The sequence below is a fragment of the Aquila chrysaetos genome, chromosome 23 (assembly GCF_900496995.4).
Source record: "Aquila chrysaetos chrysaetos chromosome 23, bAquChr1.4, whole genome shotgun sequence".
Classification (NCBI taxonomy): Eukaryota; Metazoa; Chordata; class Aves; order Accipitriformes; family Accipitridae; genus Aquila; species Aquila chrysaetos.
This window is the reverse complement of record NC_044026.1, coordinates 18,828,851-18,848,312: the sequence shown is the minus strand read 5'-3', so window position 1 is coordinate 18,848,312 and position 19,462 is coordinate 18,828,851. Positions and strand designations below refer to the sequence as shown.

The window sequence follows — 19,462 nt, the reverse complement described above, 5'->3', positions numbered from 1 at the left end:
TAATTTCAAATATGTAATAGGCAATATTTTACAGTTGTAGAATATCTTCCATTCAAGAAAGATCTATTTATTGCCTTGTAAAAACATTTTCAGAGGTCTGGTGTTCTAGTACTACATTTACTTATCTCCACTACCTAAGACATAAGGCAGCCAACATGCGGTTTCATGATCAACTGAAGCTGTGAAAAGAGAGAGTTTTGTTTCCTCCCCACCCTGGATACATGTTCTTGCTACTTTCCTTGCCTCTTTTCTTGATTTATCATACAAATCAGATGAGCTCACTAACCAAAATGACACTAACTACTCACCAGGTCAAAAAACTAATTTTCAGTTAGAAATACCCTCACCCTATGACAAACTCATAAAGAAACAAAGAGATGGCAAGGACTGCCCTTTTCAGCCACAGCTTGTAGTTAGAACAACTTAAACTGACCATGAACCACACTTGCAGGGAACTGAATGGCCAAACAAAAGGCTTGCTTTAATTGGGATCAGTTCCCCAAGTGCTCTGCCACACAGCCTCACAAATGGTCGTGCCAGACTACAGCTATGGATGAAGCAAGCACGAAGTTAAGAGGCTTCTGCTATGTCTTTCCAGAACAGCATCATTAGCTTATTGCCAATTTAAAGTATTCATGAAAATGGCCCTGAATAATGAAATCTTTTATGGAGATGATCAGAAGCTGTACTTGTATTTCACTATCACAAAAGGGGACTTTTTTCACTTTTGTTGGAATATGACAACTCCCAGCAAGCAAAGCTCCTAGAAGTCTCAGAAGAGCTAAATTACTGAAACTTACCTTCTTCTTCTCTAATCCACTTTCTGGAAAGAAAACAGAAAGTGAATACTCATAGCCACATCTCTGTAGATGATCTGCCACCAAACTGTTGGAAGCTGTGATCAAAAGTGAACTGTCCTCACTTGGAACAACCTGTGGCTGAAGTTCTCCACTTAAAATCGGGTGCATTAGTTCATGGATTAGCTGGTTTCGGAGCTGTGTCTGACACAGAAAAGACATTATATTCTTAGTTTACATGTTATTCAATGAGAGGTTTTTTTTCAAAATTCACAGGGAGTCTCATTTTACTTGTACATGTTATATCACAACCTACATAACAGAAATGGGCAGACTAACTGGCAAAATTTAGAACAGTGCTTGGAACACCGCACCTTTCTTCAAAACGCTCTAACAGTGGCTACAGTGATCTTTGAATTTCCCTCAAGATGTATCAAATACAGGACTGAAAAGAAGTACTGTTCTCAGTCAAGGACTCACATAAACTCCACTCTAGTACCCCCAGCTTCATTTTTAGACCATTGCTTTCCTGTTCTCCTTCTCCCTGGCTTAAACAAAGCCTGCCTGATGTGGCCTCAATATCAGGCGTAGTTGGAAAACTCACTCGTCCTCTTCTGAGTCTCATATCAAGAAGCTGCCAATGCCATCACAAAAGCAGATGGGAAAATACACAGGAAATTCAATGTCTTTAGTATCAATTATTTTGTACAGAAGCAAAAGAGTACTAATCAGAAAAGCCTACAAGCACTCATAATAATTAAATTGAATTTGTTATTATTTATTTGCATTCTATGAGTTACAGCAGAGAAAAAAAGTAACCTAAAATCAGAAAGTCTCCCCCCTGTACAAGGAAGAAACAATAATTTTCATTATATAATTATACAAATTGTTTATAGCGTACTAAAAGATCATGACACAAACAGCGTTTTAAGCTTTCAACAGCAGGTATGCAACACTGACAAAGTTGATTAAAGAAGCAGCGTGTTACCAAAAACGGGACAAAATACTTACCAAAACTTAACAAACTTAGATCATCAGACTAGCCTGATATTTTAGCACGGCCTTCTACAGAAATTAGGCCGACAATACAGAGAAATGAAGACAACTGAAAAAAACTGCTTTCCTTACTAATTTCTGAACTTCTCCAGTTTCAACCAACTTTGACAGAGATGACATCTCAAAAATAAGCAAGACCAGCAACCTCTTATACATCTTGTGACCAAGTGGAGGTGGAAAACACAGGGCTAAATCTCCATCTCTACTATGAGAAATGAAGGCGGAAATCAGTTGTTGTATGTTGGCCACCCAGCATACCTGTAGCTCCAGATTCGCTCTGCCTCTTAGCGGCACAGGCAGACAGATAAGACCACGAGAAAGTTGAGAGTATTCTCATTAGAAGATGTAATCCATAAGAAATCAGTAAGAAACCCAACTGTATTAATTTTTCAGCACAGAAAAGCTACAAAATCTTTAATACGATGTATAATCTTCTAGACAAGGAAAATGAAGCAGTAAAATGGACTTTAATAGTCTGTCAGGTGGCATGCTAAGTCAAACAAGACAAGAAATGGTTCAAGCATTGGAAGCTTGGTATGGAAATCACTGAGGGAGAAACAAGTTGTCCTGAACAGGGAATTACTGGCTATAAGATTATTAATGCTATTCTTAAAATATAGATCTTGATTTTTTAATTTTTTTTTACTTTAATGAATTTGACATAACATGCAGGAGCTACAAAAATTTGCTGGTGACATAGAGACACATATAGAAGTATAGAAGGATCAAGACGTCATAAAAAAATGTGATCAGATGCTGTTTAAAGACTAGCAAAACTGAAACTGCATGAACTACACCATTTCAGCATTTAAGGCCTGATATGAATTTCCGCTATAACACAAGGGATTTATTGTTTGGAAAAAGCAAGATGTGGATGTGTCAACCAAACAATGACAAGCACTACAAATGTAACACGCCTCAAAAAGAGACATACACAGACTCCCACAGACTTTCCCACAAAAATAGGGAAGGATTAATACCATTCTAAACTTTGCCTGGAAAGCTCACAATGATCATGGTATACTTCCTTTAAAAAAAGGGGGAAAGATTTCAAAGCGATGCAGAGCACTACTGTGGTAACCAGCAATAAGACTACTGCACCTTGACTTGCTTAGCGTTGTAGAACAGAACACTGAAGAAAAGGTATGACCGCTGCCTATAAATCATCAAGAGGAGTGAGAGCTACTTAAACTGAAGAACACTTTCAGCACAAGATGAAAGGCCAGAGGAACCATAAATAAACCCAGACTACAAATCAGAACAAAGTTTCACTCTTGAACACCACCATATTCTAAGACATTCTCCTGAACGAGCAGACAGGGAGAAAACAGCTCAAATAGTTTCAAAACAGAACTGGAATATTTTAGGAGAATAATTCATATAGTGTGTTTACTTGTAGTAGGTAATAAACAGAGTCAGTGACCTAGGAGATCCTTTCCAAGCCTGTATTCTCATTTATTCCTCTCTTCCCTGCTTGACTTTCTTCTCAAGCATGGAAATTTTCAAAGACCTAATACAGGCCTTTAACCTTCCTGGAAAAGGCTCTGAGACTAAACCACAACAAAAAGCACTTCTGTTTAGGAAGAACCTCGTATCTGGGGGGAAAAAACAAAACAAAACAAAAACCAGCCGAATATGAATTAGGCTGCGACAAAAATAATACATTTGGGGGGAGTGGGAAACACGCTTATTCGGCTTGACTTTCGCTGCTTTCAGTGTTAAGCAGTGCAGCGAATCGTAGCTAGCACCTGCCGAAAATGAAGCACACCTTAAGCGTGTCCAGCACGCCTCGGTTCTTAAAGGTCTGATAGAGCCTTTTCCGGAGTTCGTCTTGGGACAGCGTCTCCCGTTCAACCGAAGCCATCCTGCCCTACGACACCAGGGAAAAAAAGAGGGGGAAAAAAAAAAAAAAAAGAGGCATTATTGACTCCCGGCTCGACCCAGGGCCGCCGAGCCGAGCCCAAGCTGCCGCGGCCCCCTCCGCTCCCCTCACACAGGCCCAGGCTTGCCCGGCGGCAGCCTCCCCGCCACCCCCTCGCCCCAGACCGAGCCGGCCCGCCCCGGCCCCTCGCCTCAGCCCTCTGGCTCCTGCCTGAGCGGCGGCGGGCGCTCCCCGGGGCCGCCGAAGAAGGGCCCGGCCGGGCTGCGGGAGCGGGAGGAGCGGGCGGAGCGGGCGGCGGCGGCGGCGCCTGAGAGCGGCGGCGGCCGCTGAGGCGTCACGGAGGCGCCGGATGCCGAGGCGGGCGGCGGGGCCGCTTCCGGGCGGGCGGCGGGGCCGTCGGAGAGCGGCCGGCGCAGGGTAAGGCGGCGGGCCCGGGGCCGCACCGCCCTCCCCGGCGCCTCCCTCCCCGCCCCGCGGTCGCGGGCGGCCCCTGAGGCATCCCGCCCTCGGCCCCCGGCCCCCTCGGCCTCGGGGGCAAGCCGCCGGTAGCCCGGGCGGGCCCGAAGGCTGCGCTGGGAGTCCCCAGGGGATGGGGCCGGGCCGCCCGTGCGTGTGAGGGAGGACGGTGCCCGCCATCTGTCCGTCTTGCCCTTTCTGCCGCCCGTGTGTGGGACCGGCGCGGGGGAAGGCGGGTGAGGAGGTTCCTCGGCGGCTGGAAGGCCGCGGTACCTCACGGGAGCGCCGAGGGGGGACCGCTCGTCAGTCGGCGGTGGAGTGAGAGGGTTTGGGTGGTGGTGGCGAGGTCCGCGCCCGGGGGATGTGCCGCTTTCTAAGGGTGGTTTGGGGTTCCCCCCTCTCCCCCCCGTTTTTCAGTGTAAATGCGCATACTCACAGAAGTGTTTGTTTCTCTTTAGCCTGTGGTAAATGCGAAGAGGAAGCATGTTGGCTGATCTTTAGGAGCATTTTCAGGGGGATTAAGAGTTTGTATGTAGACCCATCACTAAAGCCTGTCTCTCTCTGTTCTTCTAAGGAGCACTACACCGAAGAATGTCTGGCAGTTTCTACTTTGTGATAGTTGGTCATCATGATAATCCCATATTTGAAATGGAATTTCTGCCTCCTGGAAAAGTAGAGTCCAAGGTGTGTTTTTTCCCCTGCGATACTCCCGTGGTGTAATTACGGCATGTTTCTTTTTGTAATTTTACCGTGTATTAGAAGCATGACCAACACGTTGTTAAAAGTGTTACTAGTATCTACTGTTTTCTGGGTTTTTACAGAAACTTTGTCATAGGGAGGAGAACTCTGGAGTTCTTGAGTCTCTTAAAAATTCTTTGCCAGATCATACTAGTTCTTCCTAAAACATGGTTTCCTTAATTATTTGATGCTGTATGGTGAAGAATATATATGCTAGTCATGCATTGGGCATTGCTCTTAGTGTGCAGAGCTTTTATAAGAGCTGTTCATTATTTAATGCTACTTACTGTCATTCTCTGTTTTACAGCATCTGTATACAGTAATGAGCTAAAGTAAGGAACGTAAATTTGAAAGCTCTATTCGGTCATTTGTTTTTAATGCTATAAAAAGTTCTTATATTTTAATCATCTTCAGTAGTCACTCTTGCTTTTAAGTAAGAAAGGTTTAAAACTTGAATTGATAAATATGAGTTTGAAAGCGTGAGAAATGTAAGACTCCTCATAAGTAGTGTTTCCGGTGGGAAAAGAACAAATCTATCCATTGTGCTATTACATCAAAGAAAGAATAGACTTCAGAGTAAAAGTGCGTGGATCTGCGAGTGCGTCCAAAAATGGAAGCATGCGCTGTCACTGATTTGAACAGCATGGCGTCATCTGTATTTTGAACTAGTGTCCCATAAAAGATCGTAAATAAGGCTAGTTGGACTAGACTTAGTATGAGGATGTGTCAGATAGTCGAAAAATTCATTTTCTGCATTCTGCTAATGGAAGTAACTTAGCTTGGGTAAGCTTCTTCTCTGGTTGAGGTAGAAGTACTAAATTTTCTCCTAAGAGAGAATCTACACTTGACGTGCACTGAAGGAGAACTAGTAGGCATTGGGATGTTTTGGCAGCTATCGCTTCTGTTTCTGAGATGTGCCATTTAAAAGTGAATTCAGTGCAGATGCGCAGCTGCCTGAAGTATGTGGTTTGCATAATGCACGTGGTAAATCAGCACGAGCTTTTGCCCCTTAAACTTTACTACTTAGTCTCTTCCTCAGCATGGCTTAATGGAACTGGCAAAGCTGTTAATGCCTGGAGCAAAACTTCATTTGGGGGAAAAACACAGTACACCAAGAGGTGTGAGAGTGGCATTAAAAGCATCCCTATATTATGAGAAACAGTGCAAGACTACTTGTGTTTCCAGGCCAGTAGAAGCTTACAGTATGATTTAGTCCTGTGTTTCTTGTTGGAGGATGTCCTCCAGTATTCTAGTCGTATACAAAGTAAATGGCTCTTTCCCCACACGACTCGTGTAGTGTTAGGGCCAGATGCTGCAATTACTCTCTATGAAGGCCATTCGTGTTTGTTATAGGAAGAGGTGTAATTTACATCTGCAAGCATATATTTAATACCAGTTGCAGGATGTTTTTCTGCACTAGGCTCTTACAAAAAAGAAAACCCCCAAAACAATTAAAAGATCCTATGTTTCTAGGCAAATTACCTGGAAAAACAGAATCTTCTCTTCAGGTGAGAATGTTACCAGTGCATCTGTCCTCTGTATCTCTCTGCTTTCCCCACCTGGCCCCCAACTTTTGCACACCGTAACCTGTTGTTCAATTTCTGCTAAATTTGAGAGAAATGTTATGGCCCCAAAAATGCTAAATTGCTCTAAATGTCACAAAAACAGGTGACTGGAAAGCAGAGAAAAAGACTTTTATCAGGGCCCCTGTGTGGAGTAAGTTTGCAGTGGGAGATTACCCACTTTATGCTTTAATAGATTTCTGAGCTATAAATAAAGGCTTTATTGGTTTTGCTGCTCTGAAGACTGTTTTGTGATGACCTTTTTATTGTGACCTTTTTTCTCCCTTGAAACCAAGTATCGTGACAATATGTACTAGTTTCATTTAATTACAGGATGGCACATAGGTGGCAGAAAAGAAGGCTATATGTAACTTTACGTAACTTGAGCACTAGTTGCTTAGCAACTTGAGCAAATTATTGTTTATATTTCACTCCTTTCACTGAATTACTAATCCTCTGTCTTCTGGAAATACCTTAGGATGATCATCGCCACCTCAACCAGTTCATCGCCCATGCTGCTCTTGACCTAGTAGATGAGAACATGTGGCTTTCTAACAACATGTATCTGAAGACTGTGGACAAGTTTAATGAATGGTTTGTTTCTGCTTTTGTCACAGCTGGACATATCCTTCCCTCTTCTCTTTTCTTATATTTGTGTAGGAAAAGCCTTTTGCCAGAAAGGGTTAAGTTAGATGGAGTGACTTTGGAACAGATTTCTCTGGCTATTCACCACTATTATTGCTAGAGAGAATCACCAGCTTCAGGATGAAGTAAGTTGGGAGGCACAGCAGTTGTTGAAAATTGGGACCAATTGGAAAGATGGATTTTTCCTTTTGGAGGAGCTGAAGTAGCCTAATGAAATGCAGAGCTCACATGGAGTGGAGGAGAGAGGAATGAGAGGGGAATAATTTGAGAGGGTCTGAGCAAGCTGATACCATTCTCTTTGAATAGTATCAGATAGTGCTAGAGAGGAGAAGCAGGGATAAACCCGCTTGGAGTCAATCACACCCGTCTTGAAAATGTGGTATTAAGGCTAGAGCTTATGTACAGATAGTCCTAGAATTGTTTGTTGTGAAACATTTGTTATACGTAGCAAGTAACACTGAATGTCATTTCAACTTCAGGGGTATATGGCAAACGTGCTGAGAGCATTGTCCATATTCAGAATTGTCTAGCTTTAAAAAGAATAACCTTGAATGGAGAGGTAATTATTTTTATTTTCAAATGGGGAATTATTTTAAAATATAAAGGTAATGCTTTCTAAATTTCACTGCTTTAGTTACTTTTTTTAATGCTTCCTCCTATAGTGACTGCTATTTCATGTACAGCTAAACATTTTAAGTATATGGAGAATTAGGTGTAAATGCTTATCTCGGGATATGCTAGATGTCTCTTCCTTGTAGAAGTTAAAATTTTCCTTAATTGCTTTACATATGAGATTTATAATGCTTCACGATGTAAGGCAAGAAGACGGAATTAAGAACTTCTTTAATGATGTATATGACTTGTATATAAAGGTAAGAACCCACTTCTTACGGTCTTACTGCAGTACTTTTAAGTGTGTTCTGCTGTACGTGCTCAGGCGTGCCTGTACTAGCACGTTTTAGCGTGGGGGGCCTGTGTAAGCGGAGAAGCACCCATGCTCTCCACATTAGCCAGAGTTGGTAACTTGACATAAGGGCTGGATTTTCCACGAACAGAACAGATTTTTATAAATTAATATAAACTGTGGTCTTTCAGAATTTCTTTCCATTTTAGTCCAGTGATTTTCGTCAGTCTTGTATCAGTAGCGGTGATAACAAAAGCAAAGGGCTGTTCTCCAGAAGGCTGGTGGAAGCGCTTCGCGCTCAGAACAAGCAGCCCGTGTTCTCGCCGCCGGGCGCTGCTCCCGCTAGACGGGCGCTCGCAAGCGCTGGCTGGGAGACGGCCCTCTCGGCCTCCCACGGGGGCTCAAATGGTGCTCATTTCCAAACCCGAAATTTCCACCAGTGTCGTGATGGATTTGCTCTGAGGAGCTGGTGCGAAGGGGTGGCTGTGCACATATATGGGGAGAATGCAAGGGCTTGGAAAGCAAGTGACTGTTCAGGCGCTCCGTGCTCGTAAGTGGCACTAAGTAGGCTGAAAGCGAATAATATAGTTGCCATTTGAAATAACGTTTTCCAGTGCTGGGCATTGTGCTTATTGATGAGTTTTTCTTCTTTCCGCAGTTTGCAATGAATCCGTTTTATGAACTCAATTCTCCTATTCGATCCAGTGCCTTTGAAAGGAAAGTACAGTTCCTTGGGAAGAAACACCTTTTAAGCTGAATAAATAAATTTCCCAAGTGAGTGCTTTTTCCGTACCTTCCTGATTATTTGAACAGTAGTTCTGGTTAGTTCTCGGCATGTTTGATACTCATCTTCTGAAGATTAACAAATTGGATGCTGAAGAAGCTTTTTTTTTTTTTTTTGCCAATACAGATAAGAACATCCAAGCTTCTCTGGTTAAAACATGTATCTTAATAAGTTTCCTTTTATGTGCTATGAAAACTAAGTTTAAAAATGTCAGGGGCTGAACAGGTACAAACTGAGACATGTGGGTGTCAATGCATGTGCAAAATGTAAGGCTCTTTACAGGGTAGGAGGAAATCTGATCTAAATGCAAAATACACCTCCAGTCATGTGATTTAATTTAAGCAGAAGGGAATTCTTGTCTGTTTGGCCTAAGTGGTTAATTTTGTTACAAACTTTCCTACTTACAGTCTTTCGCTAGAGAACTTACTCTGCAGACTAAACAGACTAACCTTACTCTTTGTGGTATTAAATCAGGTCTATGTTTATATTGTAATGTGTAATGTATGTATTATAAAGTGCTCAATAAAAAGAAAAGAGGATATATCAGCAAAGCTTTGTCTGCAGTATTTCAAGAAGTTTTGATAAAAATCCTTTCAGTTTTAAAGCTTAAAATTTCAAATTTACCAGAAGTTTAGTGCAATACATGTTTAGCTGCAGTGTTACATCAATGAAATGAATGAATAAAGTAGACCAGAACAGCTCTGTCTGCCCTGACTTTAATTCTGATTCACGCATGGAAAAAACCCAAACTAAAGTTACATGTCTGAACCCACTTCTTTCCATTATCTCTGCAAGTGCTGACATTTTCTTTTTGAAAATGTATTTAGAGTAGGATATTTGAACCATGGAACTCTTATTTGTTGAGGTTTCAGAAAGGCATTATTTGGCCTGTTTCGCTACTATTCCATAATAAAATGTGGTTAGGGACCCTTTTGCAAAACTTACCATCATTCCAAAACAGTAATTTTTAAATAGGTCATTTGGCATATTGTCCTGGTTTCGGCTGGCATAGAGTTAATCTTCTTTCTAGTAGCTGCTATAGTGTTATGTTTTGGGTTCAGCATGAGAAGAATGTTGATAACACACTGATGTTTTCAGTTGTTGCTACGTAGTGCTTAGACTGTCAAGGATCTTTCAGCTTCTCATGCCCAGCCAGCAAGAAGGCTGGAGGGGCACAAGGAGTTGTGAGGGGACACAGCCAGGACAGCCGACCCAAACTGACCAAAGGGGTATTCCATACCATGGGATGTCATGCCCAGTATATAAACTGGGGGGAGTTGGCCTGGGAGGGATCACTGCTCAGGAACTAACTGGGCATTGGTCAGTGAGTGGTGAGCAATTGCATTGTGCATCACTTGGTTTGTATATTCCAATCCCTTTATTGTTATTATTGTCATTCTACTATCATCATTATTATTTTCTTCTCTTCTGTCCTATTAAACTGTCTTTATCTCAACCCATGAGTTTTACTTTTTCCTCAATTCTCTCCCCCATCCCACTGCGGGGGGGGGGGGGGGGGGAGTGAGTGAGCAGCTGCATGGTGCCCAGTTGGCAGCTGGGGTTAAACCACAACACATATATGTACTTAATATTTTTGTTGGTTTCACAGTCTTTTAAGTGGTCAGTTTCCCTTCGCAGCAAATCTGTATAAGCTATCTTTTTGGACTTTTTTTAAATGTCTGAAAAGTAATTTCCAAAGGAAGTGGCAGGCTGTTCTCGGAAGTGCGTTTTTGCATAGTCTGTACAATTAAAGGGACCACAGGTGTATGTGCTTTAAATGTATCATCAGTCATTATTTCTTTGTAATTTACACTTACTGCTAAACTGTCACTGTAAAATATTCCATGAGAAAAAGAACACGATATAAAGGTTGCAATATTTACCTTAAATAAAACATGGAATGATGCAGTATTGATGCCTGTTGAGTATACTTGAAATGATTTAGGAGAGAACTCATGGTAAGGCTACCTTTATTGGTGGGGTGGCAAGTGAAAATGGGAATACTTGTCTTTGCATTATTATTTCATAAAAACTGCATTGTACAGCATTTTGATAATGTCATGTAATCTTACATAAATCAACCGATTTTTATTTTTCTTTGCTATCTACGTGAAAGCAACAGAAACACACTTGAGGTGAAGCGTTCTCGTTCATACAAGGAGCCACTGAGTTGGGGCTGTTGTGCTGTTTTCTGCCTCCTCCCCAGTAGCAGCATGGTTGGAAAAACACTAACAGTTAAGATTCACTGAGGAAATACTTACATTAAATAATTGTGTACGTGGCAGTAATAAAAGTTTTGGCAAAGATGAAGGATTAGTGCTAAGAGTTTCCACCACTTTCAGAAACTGTGGGACAATTGTATTTTCTGCCAGCACACAGTAGGAAGTTTTCTCTCTTGCCTGATCTCTGAAGGCAGTTAGCCAAACGGTGCCTGTTCCTATGCCCCCCATACATCCTTCCCCATTTGTTCTGAATATAGGAATTGTAAATGGGAAATGCAGTCTCATGGGTCCATCTAGACTTTATGAAAACAGGCTGTTACTGGCCAGAGGGAAGGGAGAATTATGTGCTAACTCATTACATTAATCATTATAGAGGTTGCGGTGAGGAATGTTGTCTCATGACAGAATTCTGAAGGACCTTGGCTAGGTCACTGTGATTTCCCTGTGTATGGAGGAACACTTGTTTATGTTTGGTTTGTGACTTTGCAATCAGCTGAAACACTACTATCTGGAAGCAACGGGTGAAAGTTACCTTGTGATCAGCTATAGTCACAAATCTGCACTGGGTCTGAAAGATGCAGTTCTAGCATGCTTCAAACAACGAACAGTTCCTCAATGGACAAGGCAGAAGAGAGACCTCCTTTCCAACTATGGTGTTTGTGCCCCATCCGAGAGGCTTAGGAATAAGAATTCAAATGAAATCTGTTGCAATGTGAGAAAGCAGCAGATAACCTGTATTATGCAATAAAGGCAACAAAGGTTTAGGAGTTAAAGGGACTGGAATTACTCTAGATGATACAAAATTCAAACATAAGGAAATGGGAACATTAACACAAGCTAAGAACATGAACCAACCTTAATAAATCTAGGCTGGAAATGCAACTTAGACACAACTCTCTGCATGGTTCTGTTACTGTTTAGGTAACCCCTCATACAACTTGACTTAAAGTAAGATCAGTTTAAGGTACAGAGCAACCGTTAAAGCAAGCAGCCTGGTTCTGGCAGCAGTCTGACACAAAGCATCTATATACTATACTATAACTGTCCTAGCTAGTTTCTTCCCATTCCCATTTTGCTGTCTGTTCTAATAAGCATAGCTTTCATCAATCCCACCTATTTGCCATGGCAGTATTTTTTGCTCCACATTTTAAAGAACATCTGGAACTTTGCATATATATTACATAGTACGCTCTGTCACGCTACAGAACTCTAGATATTGCTAACAGGACCCCCTAATACTTGAGGTACATTACTACTTGAAATGCATCAGTGAATTGAAACCTAAGCCACAGGTGCCTACCTTACCTCTGTATTAAATGACAGACACTAGGCTTTCACAAAGTACAGAAATGCCTCTGTTATTAAGCATTATGATTTTTTTTGTACCTATCATCTATATCTGCTTGTCATAGGACTTTTGCTTCTTTCAAGTACTTGATAGTCTCCCTCTGAGACCAAATCCTGACCACAACCTAATTCCTATACTGTCTTATTTATGATAGCATGTAAGCCCCCGTTCATCTTTACTAGCCACTTTTGTGATTAGCAGACAGTTGTGGTACAGCAGCTCCCAGGGCACAAGTAATACGCTTCTATTGTATTAAGTTTTATTTAACTTTATTAAGCCTGATTCTCAGATGGAGGCTTGGTAACCATGATGTTACATGGAAAGGGGACAGATGGGAAAACACAGATGCATGCTTAAGCACAAGACAGACCACAACGGTTCTCATCCTTAATTGTTTCCTTTTAGCAATCTTATTTGAATCCTGTCTATAGCATTCTAATCACAGTAACTTCATCTCCTGTTGTTTCATCCTCAACCTCTGTTAAAATGAACGTTAAAGGAAGCTTTAAGTAGTAACGTAGCAGTTTTACAACAATTCCATGTCACTAGCATAGTAACCCCCAATGCAAGCAGTCTTCATTTTTAAAGCTTAAGAAGAATTTAGCTAACATTTTCTTCACAGATCTTTTCATTCATTGACTAGAAATTAAACATAACAGAAGTAGCAGCTGAACCTATATTTAGCTGTTAGGTGACTGAAGCTTAAAACACAGTTCTGTTGCTGTATATGCAGGACTGTAAGAGTGAATTAGACTGAGGAATGTACAAAAGATAAAAAGATCTCACTTTTAAGCAGGAGCAGCAGATCTACGGAGTAAAGTTGTCCTGGACAGGTTCAAGCAAGAATACAATACAGTCAGAAAAGTGTATTAAGAGTGACAAGAAGGATTTGTTTTGCAAGCTTTACTTCCAAATAATTACACCTGGTACAGACGGAACAGACAGGTTAGGAGAAAGCTCTCGCTGTTAACTGTACTCTCAAGAAAGGCTTTTCTATTGGAACAAAAAAGTTGCTGTACAGAAAGCAGAGTCTGTGTAGTTTAGTGAGTAACATGGCCTGTCCCATAGGCCTCGGACTTCCTTTTGAAGTCCATAACGTGTGTACGTGCATGCCTGTCAGCAGTCAGATTACACATTGAAGCAATAGCGTGCTATCAAGGTAGCTATTACAAAGACAGTGGGTATTCTTGAGAGCCAACATTCAACAATTTCTCATACAAGTATTCTACCATTTAACTGCAACGGAGAGCCTCAAGTACACCTTCTGTGGTTTCATCTGCATTACTGCAGAAGGACTGTCCATTAAATACAGAATTTGCTTCTGTTCATCATCATGTAATGGGTACAGTAATATAAAAGACATTGTCTTAAATGTTTAAGTCCGTATCCTAAAATAGCAAATTAAATAAGGATCAAATTCAGCTCAAACACTAGCTGCAGGTATTTACTCGTATTAGGGCTGAAAGCTGTCACAATCTACTGTACGTCAAGAGCTTCCTGAGTTCTCTATGTATTGCCAATCCTTCGTTTCACAGTGCAGAGATTACTGGTAAACACATTCATAGCTCAGGTTAACAGGAACAAGAAGTTTGGAACTTTAAGGCTATATACTAAAAGTTCTCTTGCAAATGTGTCATAATGTGGATCCCTTCAAGTGCTATTAAAGCTGACTGAATAAAGTATATCTTTTCCATAACTAAAAATGATTATAACTTCAGTTATTCAGATTTTTTACCTTATTGATCAGAAACATGCTAGTATGGGACTTAAGGCAAAGACATGTATCACCTTAAAAAAAAAAATCATCAGTATCTTGCATTAAACTGCTGGAAAATTAGTACAGCATTAGAATAGTAAATGAAAGGAAAATGGACATTAAATATGTAGGAAATTTATTTCCTACTTAAAAACCTACACAGATTATAGCAACATCATGTAATTAGAGAAGACCCGAAGGTAATTTATATTAACTTATAATAAACATGTTAGAGATGAAGTACCAGTCACAGCAAAAGGAATGTAGTGAGACTGAAGTTTAATATCTAGCATTGTTAAGAAACTGACTTCTAGTGAAACAAAAATGGAATGCCGATTTCATAAAAATATACACATATAAAAGTATCTTTGTGCCTGAATTCCAAAACAGTTTCTCCAAAGTAGTGCTTCTAGAACTTTCAAGTTTTAATTATATTCAAAGTATTTATCATTTGAATAAAGTTGGCAAATTACATTCTTATATTGTTTTTACTTGACACCTTCCTAAACAGAAAGTGTCACTAATTCAATAATGGGTCACTCACAAATGGAAATTTTTCTTTTGCTCCCCCAAGAAAGCAGCACAGCATTACAATTTTAATATTGGAGTGAAACCCATTTGTTATTTTATCTAGTACACCTTCCCCATCCTTTTATAGAGCAAGCTAGTCAAAAGTAATTTGGCCAAAAAAAAAAATTTAAGTCAACAACAAGATGAACTGGGTTTCGGTTTCCGATGAAGGTTTACTGTATCTGTTTGAATAAAGTGATCTGATCTATCCTCAGAGGCTAGAACCCTCCTAACAGCTTCTTCAAAGGCTGCTGCAACATTAGTGGCATCTTTTGCACTGGTTTCAAAATAGGGATGGTTGCCGTTATTCCTGCACCAGTCTTGGGCTTCTTCTGTAGACACTTGCCTTTCATCGATATCAACTTTGTTACCCAGTATCACAAACGGAAAACTTTCAGGCTCCTTGACATCTGCATAATAAATGAATTCTTTCTTCCAGTTGCTTAAGTTTTGGAAGCTTTGAGAGTCATCCACGCTGAAGGTTAGCAGGCAACAGTCAGAACCTCTATAGAAAGGAGTCCGCAAGCTCCTAAAACGTTCCTGACCTGCTGTGTCCCATATCTGCATTGTAACAAAATGTCCATCAACTTCCAACTCTTTATTTAAGAATTCCACACCTATTGTATGAAACAGCTGTGCATCAAACTTGTTGGTGACGTATCTGTTCATAAGGGAACTCTTCCCAACTCCACCATCTCCTAGCAGTATTACTTTAAGGAGTGATGATTTTGCTGCCATTTTTATGGGAATAGATCCTCCTGGTTTCCTAGACCTGTAAAGATTAAGAAAATCATTAAAGAGTTGTGAGCAGAAAATTTCACACACATAAATATCTAGAAAGTGTTAAAGTCCAACAACACCAAATTTCATGTACAAAAGGAGGACTATGCTGAACAGATGAAGCGTAGATACTCATAGTAAGAATACCCACTCAAGAATACCACATGTTTAAGAGGTGTCTCTGCCACAGACTGCAGTCTGTATGGCAGTCTAAGCAGTACGCTGCATTACTGAATTACCCATCTGTCACTTAAAACCCCCAAACCCTTCAATGTTTGTGCAGGAGGGGTATCGCATCACAGTCAGCGAAGGCAACAATTCATTTATGTTCACTGAAAAAGATCCATGGAAGTGGAGTAATAGAGTTTTGCAGAGCACATGCCTTGAACTAGTCACTTCAGTGCCTTATTTCATTAGTAAAGTTATTTTTTAATATGCAAAAGTGAAGAGGTAGCTTTAGGAATAAAGCAGGACACTCTCCGTTATACTGGAGTAACTGCTGCGCTTCACCCCAAACTGCAATCAAACAAGGAATTTTAAATCAAGTCACACGGAACAGTTCTCTACGGAACAAATGCAAATACTGTAATTTTATTTTAAAAGTCAGGTGACTAGGTATTGGTACACAAACATTTGGTATTTTAGTTTACTCCTTGCAGAACAGCCATGATGAATGGAATACTATTACAACTACTACAAAAGCGAATTCACTGTTGCTGCTTCAAATGATACTTACGATGCCAAATACTGAGGCCAAGTCTACGCTGACAGTTCAGTCAGTAGGTGTCAACTTCCCATGGTAAAACTGTCAAAAAGCCTGAAAGTGCTAGTGAAGAGCCTGGCTGCAAGCACAGGGATGGTAAAGTAGTGGCACAAATGAAGCTTTTTTACTGTCAGATTTTAGTGTTAAAGGATTATTATTTTTTTTTTAAAGTAGTTAGCTCATTACTGTTTTGTGCCAGCCCAAGGTTTGCTGTCATTACCATAGTGTCACCTAATAATGTAAAAAAGTGTTTTAATTGCTTGGGGGTAAAGTTTCTTTTTAAAGAGCCCAAACTTAAAAGTTTCTGCATGAGGAGAACTGCTGTCCCTGTACTGCTCTATTACTAAAAGAGCTGAAAGTAATTCAGCCAAAACAGGCTTCTCTGAAAATAGCATCTATTTAAAATGGAAATGGGTCATAAGTCGCCTAGTCCATCTCCTTCTCTGAAGGAAGGAATGCAGTCTTGCTAGTTGTAATTAGTGTTACTGGCATATACATCACCCACAGAGTATGGTTATGGAATTAACACCTGATAGAAGCTGGCATGAGAGTCATATGACTCTGTGCTGCCTTAGAATCAAGGCCTACATTAGAAGCAAGAAATTTCAGGAATTTTTTTTTGTCTTTAACTTTCCATCTTTGATTATTTGTTAGACATATTCTACAGCTGAAGCCTCAACACAAAGAAATTTCAAAATATAAGGAACAGTGGCTGCTTCCATTAAAAAAATTCTTCAGAGCAAGTAATTTTATTCATTTGTACTTTGTAATTAAAAAACAATGTTTATAAATCCTTAATATTTCTACAGGTTTGTATCACAACAATGTTAAAACTGCTTAGAGAACTGCAAGTGGATTGTTCATTTAACTTTCACAGTGCTATGGGATAATTGCTATGGCTCAGGATATGAACACATAGCTTTTTATGTATGTGAAAAGCCTTATTAGAGTCACTAGCCTACTCGCACATGATTTCCACGTTCATGCTGAAATAATTAAAATGGTTCAGTGTCTTCACTTATTTCCCTAATTCCTACTATCGGTTAACGAGTAAGTTATTTGAGCTACGCCATTAGATAGTAGCATCATCTTAGTAAATAATGCATTCATGAGAACAGAGGGTACTGAATGTTTCCCTGTTCTTCCACTTCAGTGTAGGAACAAGTTACAATTATATTTTTTTTTCCGTCCTACTGAAATCACAAGTTCCCTAGAAGACAATGTGAATAAAAAACTGACTTACGTAGTTCTGACTGGTACTATGCACTTGTTTCTTTAGCTTCTACAGTTTGAAGAACTGCAATTATCATTAAATTCTCCATGAAGTCACATTTTAAACAAAATACAAGTAAGGAAACTCTGTTAACAGTATCTAGTACTTTTGTGCATCCAGAACCCGAGAAGTTAATTTGCAGTTTCAACTACGTGGACCATTACAGTGAGGTCTAGGAGCCTGATGACCATAAAAATACTTCCACTGGGCAGACAATTATAGATCAGCCACAAACCATTAGAAGTGTCTTTTCAACTAGAACCAAACTGGTCCTTCTACAGAAAAGCTAGAGAAACACTCTTCCCAGGACCGATAAGCAACTATCTCAATGCGATGTTGCAGGCAATGTCACTCTTCAGAACATTCAGGTTCCACAGTAGCAGCTGTCATGCTCTAGCTAGCAGTTAATGTTTTTGTAAAGTTTTTAATCCAAAATAAATGGGATATATGTTCAGTCATTTAAGTACATACTTACAAGCTGGATCTGAAACAGCAAAGAAGCATGTTTAAAGGCATTAAGAAGCATTTTTGTTTGGAAACAGCAAAGACTTTATACAATTACAGTTTTTCTGACTATGTAAGGGACTCATCTGTAGCCCCACTGATTATGTGATTTAGAGTATCTGCAGAACCAGGACAGTAGTTTTCAGCACCACAGGCTGCTGCATTTTATTCATTTACACATCTTTAAATAAGTTAAGATTTTTAAAGAGCTCAATTTTTGTAACTGTGGGTTTTGTTTGGTTGTTTTTTTTTTTTTACCCAAAGATATGAAGCCTTAATACTCCAACAAATAAAGTAACAATAAAATCCTTAAGATGCCTGGAGAATTAATGTTATTTCGCCTATTACATTCTTTGAACTTATCTGTATAATGTGCTTTTTGACAATGTTTTCAGAATGAACAGTCAACATCTGATATTACTGAAAATTTATTACCTTAATAGTTCAGTTTAAATCATCACTCAGCATCTGAAAATAAAACAAAAACTCAATTTCCAATGTGCACCTGATTGTTTTAACCAACATCAAGAACTTTTAAGACACCACAGAACTACAGATAACTATTTGTTCCAGTTATTTCTTACATTAAACTAATTGTGCAGCACAGTAAGGGTAGTCTCAACCTAGTACACGGAGTCTCTAAAGAAAAGATTTTTCCCTCATGTTCCTCTATCATTTCAATATTCAAAGAAACTCAGAGCAAATAAAAAGCAGCCCCACTCTGGCCCATTTTGATAACGATCTCTGAATTGCCTCCACCAATTTATGAGGACTCAAGCTCTTAGACCACTGACTTCAGTATTCCTGTTAAAAGCAGGGAATGGTTTCTAAGTGTCATTTCTAACACCATCATATACCATAACACAAATAGTAATTTAATTGTCACCTCCCAGAATGTCCCTTTTAAACAGTGAGCTGAATTACAAATCTGAAATGTTTCCATTAGCAGTCCAAACATTTGCTGGCAAGACTAAAAACAACATGCTAAGCAACTTCAAAAAAATCAGCGTGCATTACAAAATCTTTGATTCAAGCCCCTCAAAGCTTAGAGAAACACCACTGCCTTGTCCAATCCATCCATCTAGATTTTCTTAATTCCATGACTCAGCTTCATAGCTGCCTTTTTGAGTGCAATTACCTCTTTTAACACTTAGGTACTGAGGCAGCACTCAAAGAAAAGCGAGATTCTTGGTCTAAAAAAACATAGCAGCAACACACAAACTTAATCTAGGAATTTGTCTTTTTTACTATAAAAAAATCATTTAATAGATTAAGGAGGACCTGCTCATACCAGAGTACTGAAGGCTGAAGACAGGTGCTGAACTCAAGTTATATCTGTGGAAAAATACTGTTAGCCAACACAGTAATTGCATTTTATCTATGATGTCAGCAAGCACACTTAAACTATTAAGCAAACTGAGT

The 19,462-nt window shown here is 39.9% G+C and overlaps 3 protein-coding genes across 23 annotated transcripts in view; 1 reads left to right on the top strand and 2 right to left on the bottom strand.

Moving 5' to 3' along the window:
• Positions 1-4,013, bottom strand: part of OFD1 (OFD1 centriole and centriolar satellite protein) — a 38,333-nt gene extending 34,320 nt beyond the window's left edge. For 4 of the 10 annotated variants that reach the window (XM_029999314.2, XM_041119443.1, XM_029999315.2 and 1 more), the window contains exons 1-2: positions 3,622-3,845; positions 801-1,001 (exon numbers count right to left, since the gene is read on the bottom strand). In XM_029999314.2, the coding sequence (XP_029855174.1) occupies positions 801-1,001; positions 3,622-3,717 (297 nt within the window). In that variant the 5' untranslated portion in view covers positions 3,718-3,845. Of the gene's footprint in view, positions 1-800; positions 1,002-2,111; positions 2,288-3,621; positions 3,846-3,945 lie in introns of those variants that run through there. The other 6 variants (XM_029999313.2, XM_041119444.1, XM_029999318.2 and 3 more) reach the window with 6 other exon arrangements.
• Positions 4,014-4,095: 82 nt separating this feature from the next.
• On the top strand, positions 4,096-9,375 carry TRAPPC2 (trafficking protein particle complex subunit 2). Of its 2 annotated transcripts, none has more exons than XM_029999329.2 (5): positions 4,096-4,152; positions 4,766-4,875; positions 6,970-7,114; positions 7,923-8,008; positions 8,699-9,375. In XM_029999329.2, the coding sequence occupies exons 2-5, from the start codon at positions 4,783-4,785 to the stop codon at positions 8,795-8,797; spliced, it is 423 nt and encodes a 140-aa protein (XP_029855189.1). In that variant the 5' UTR covers positions 4,096-4,152; positions 4,766-4,782; the 3' UTR covers positions 8,798-9,375. The 2 variants fall into 2 exon arrangements, with proteins under 2 accessions (XP_029855189.1, XP_029855190.1); XM_029999330.2 differs by lacking the exon at positions 4,096-4,152 and adding an exon at positions 4,372-4,460.
• A 3,271-nt stretch (positions 9,376-12,646) lies between these two features.
• Positions 12,647-19,462, bottom strand: part of LOC115334508 (ras-related protein Rab-9A) — a 33,070-nt gene continuing 26,254 nt past the window's right edge. For 6 of the 11 annotated variants that reach the window (XM_029998705.2, XM_029998703.2, XM_029998707.2 and 3 more), the window contains 2 exons: positions 18,476-18,508; positions 12,647-15,492 (listed from right to left, as the gene is read on the bottom strand). In XM_029998705.2, coding sequence (XP_029854565.1) covers positions 14,853-15,458 — 606 coding nt within the window. In that variant the 5' untranslated portion in view covers positions 15,459-15,492; positions 18,476-18,508 and the 3' untranslated portion in view covers positions 12,647-14,852. The remainder of the gene's footprint in view (positions 15,493-18,475; positions 18,509-19,462) is intronic. The other 5 variants (XM_029998710.2, XM_029998706.2, XM_029998711.2 and 2 more) reach the window with 1 other exon arrangement.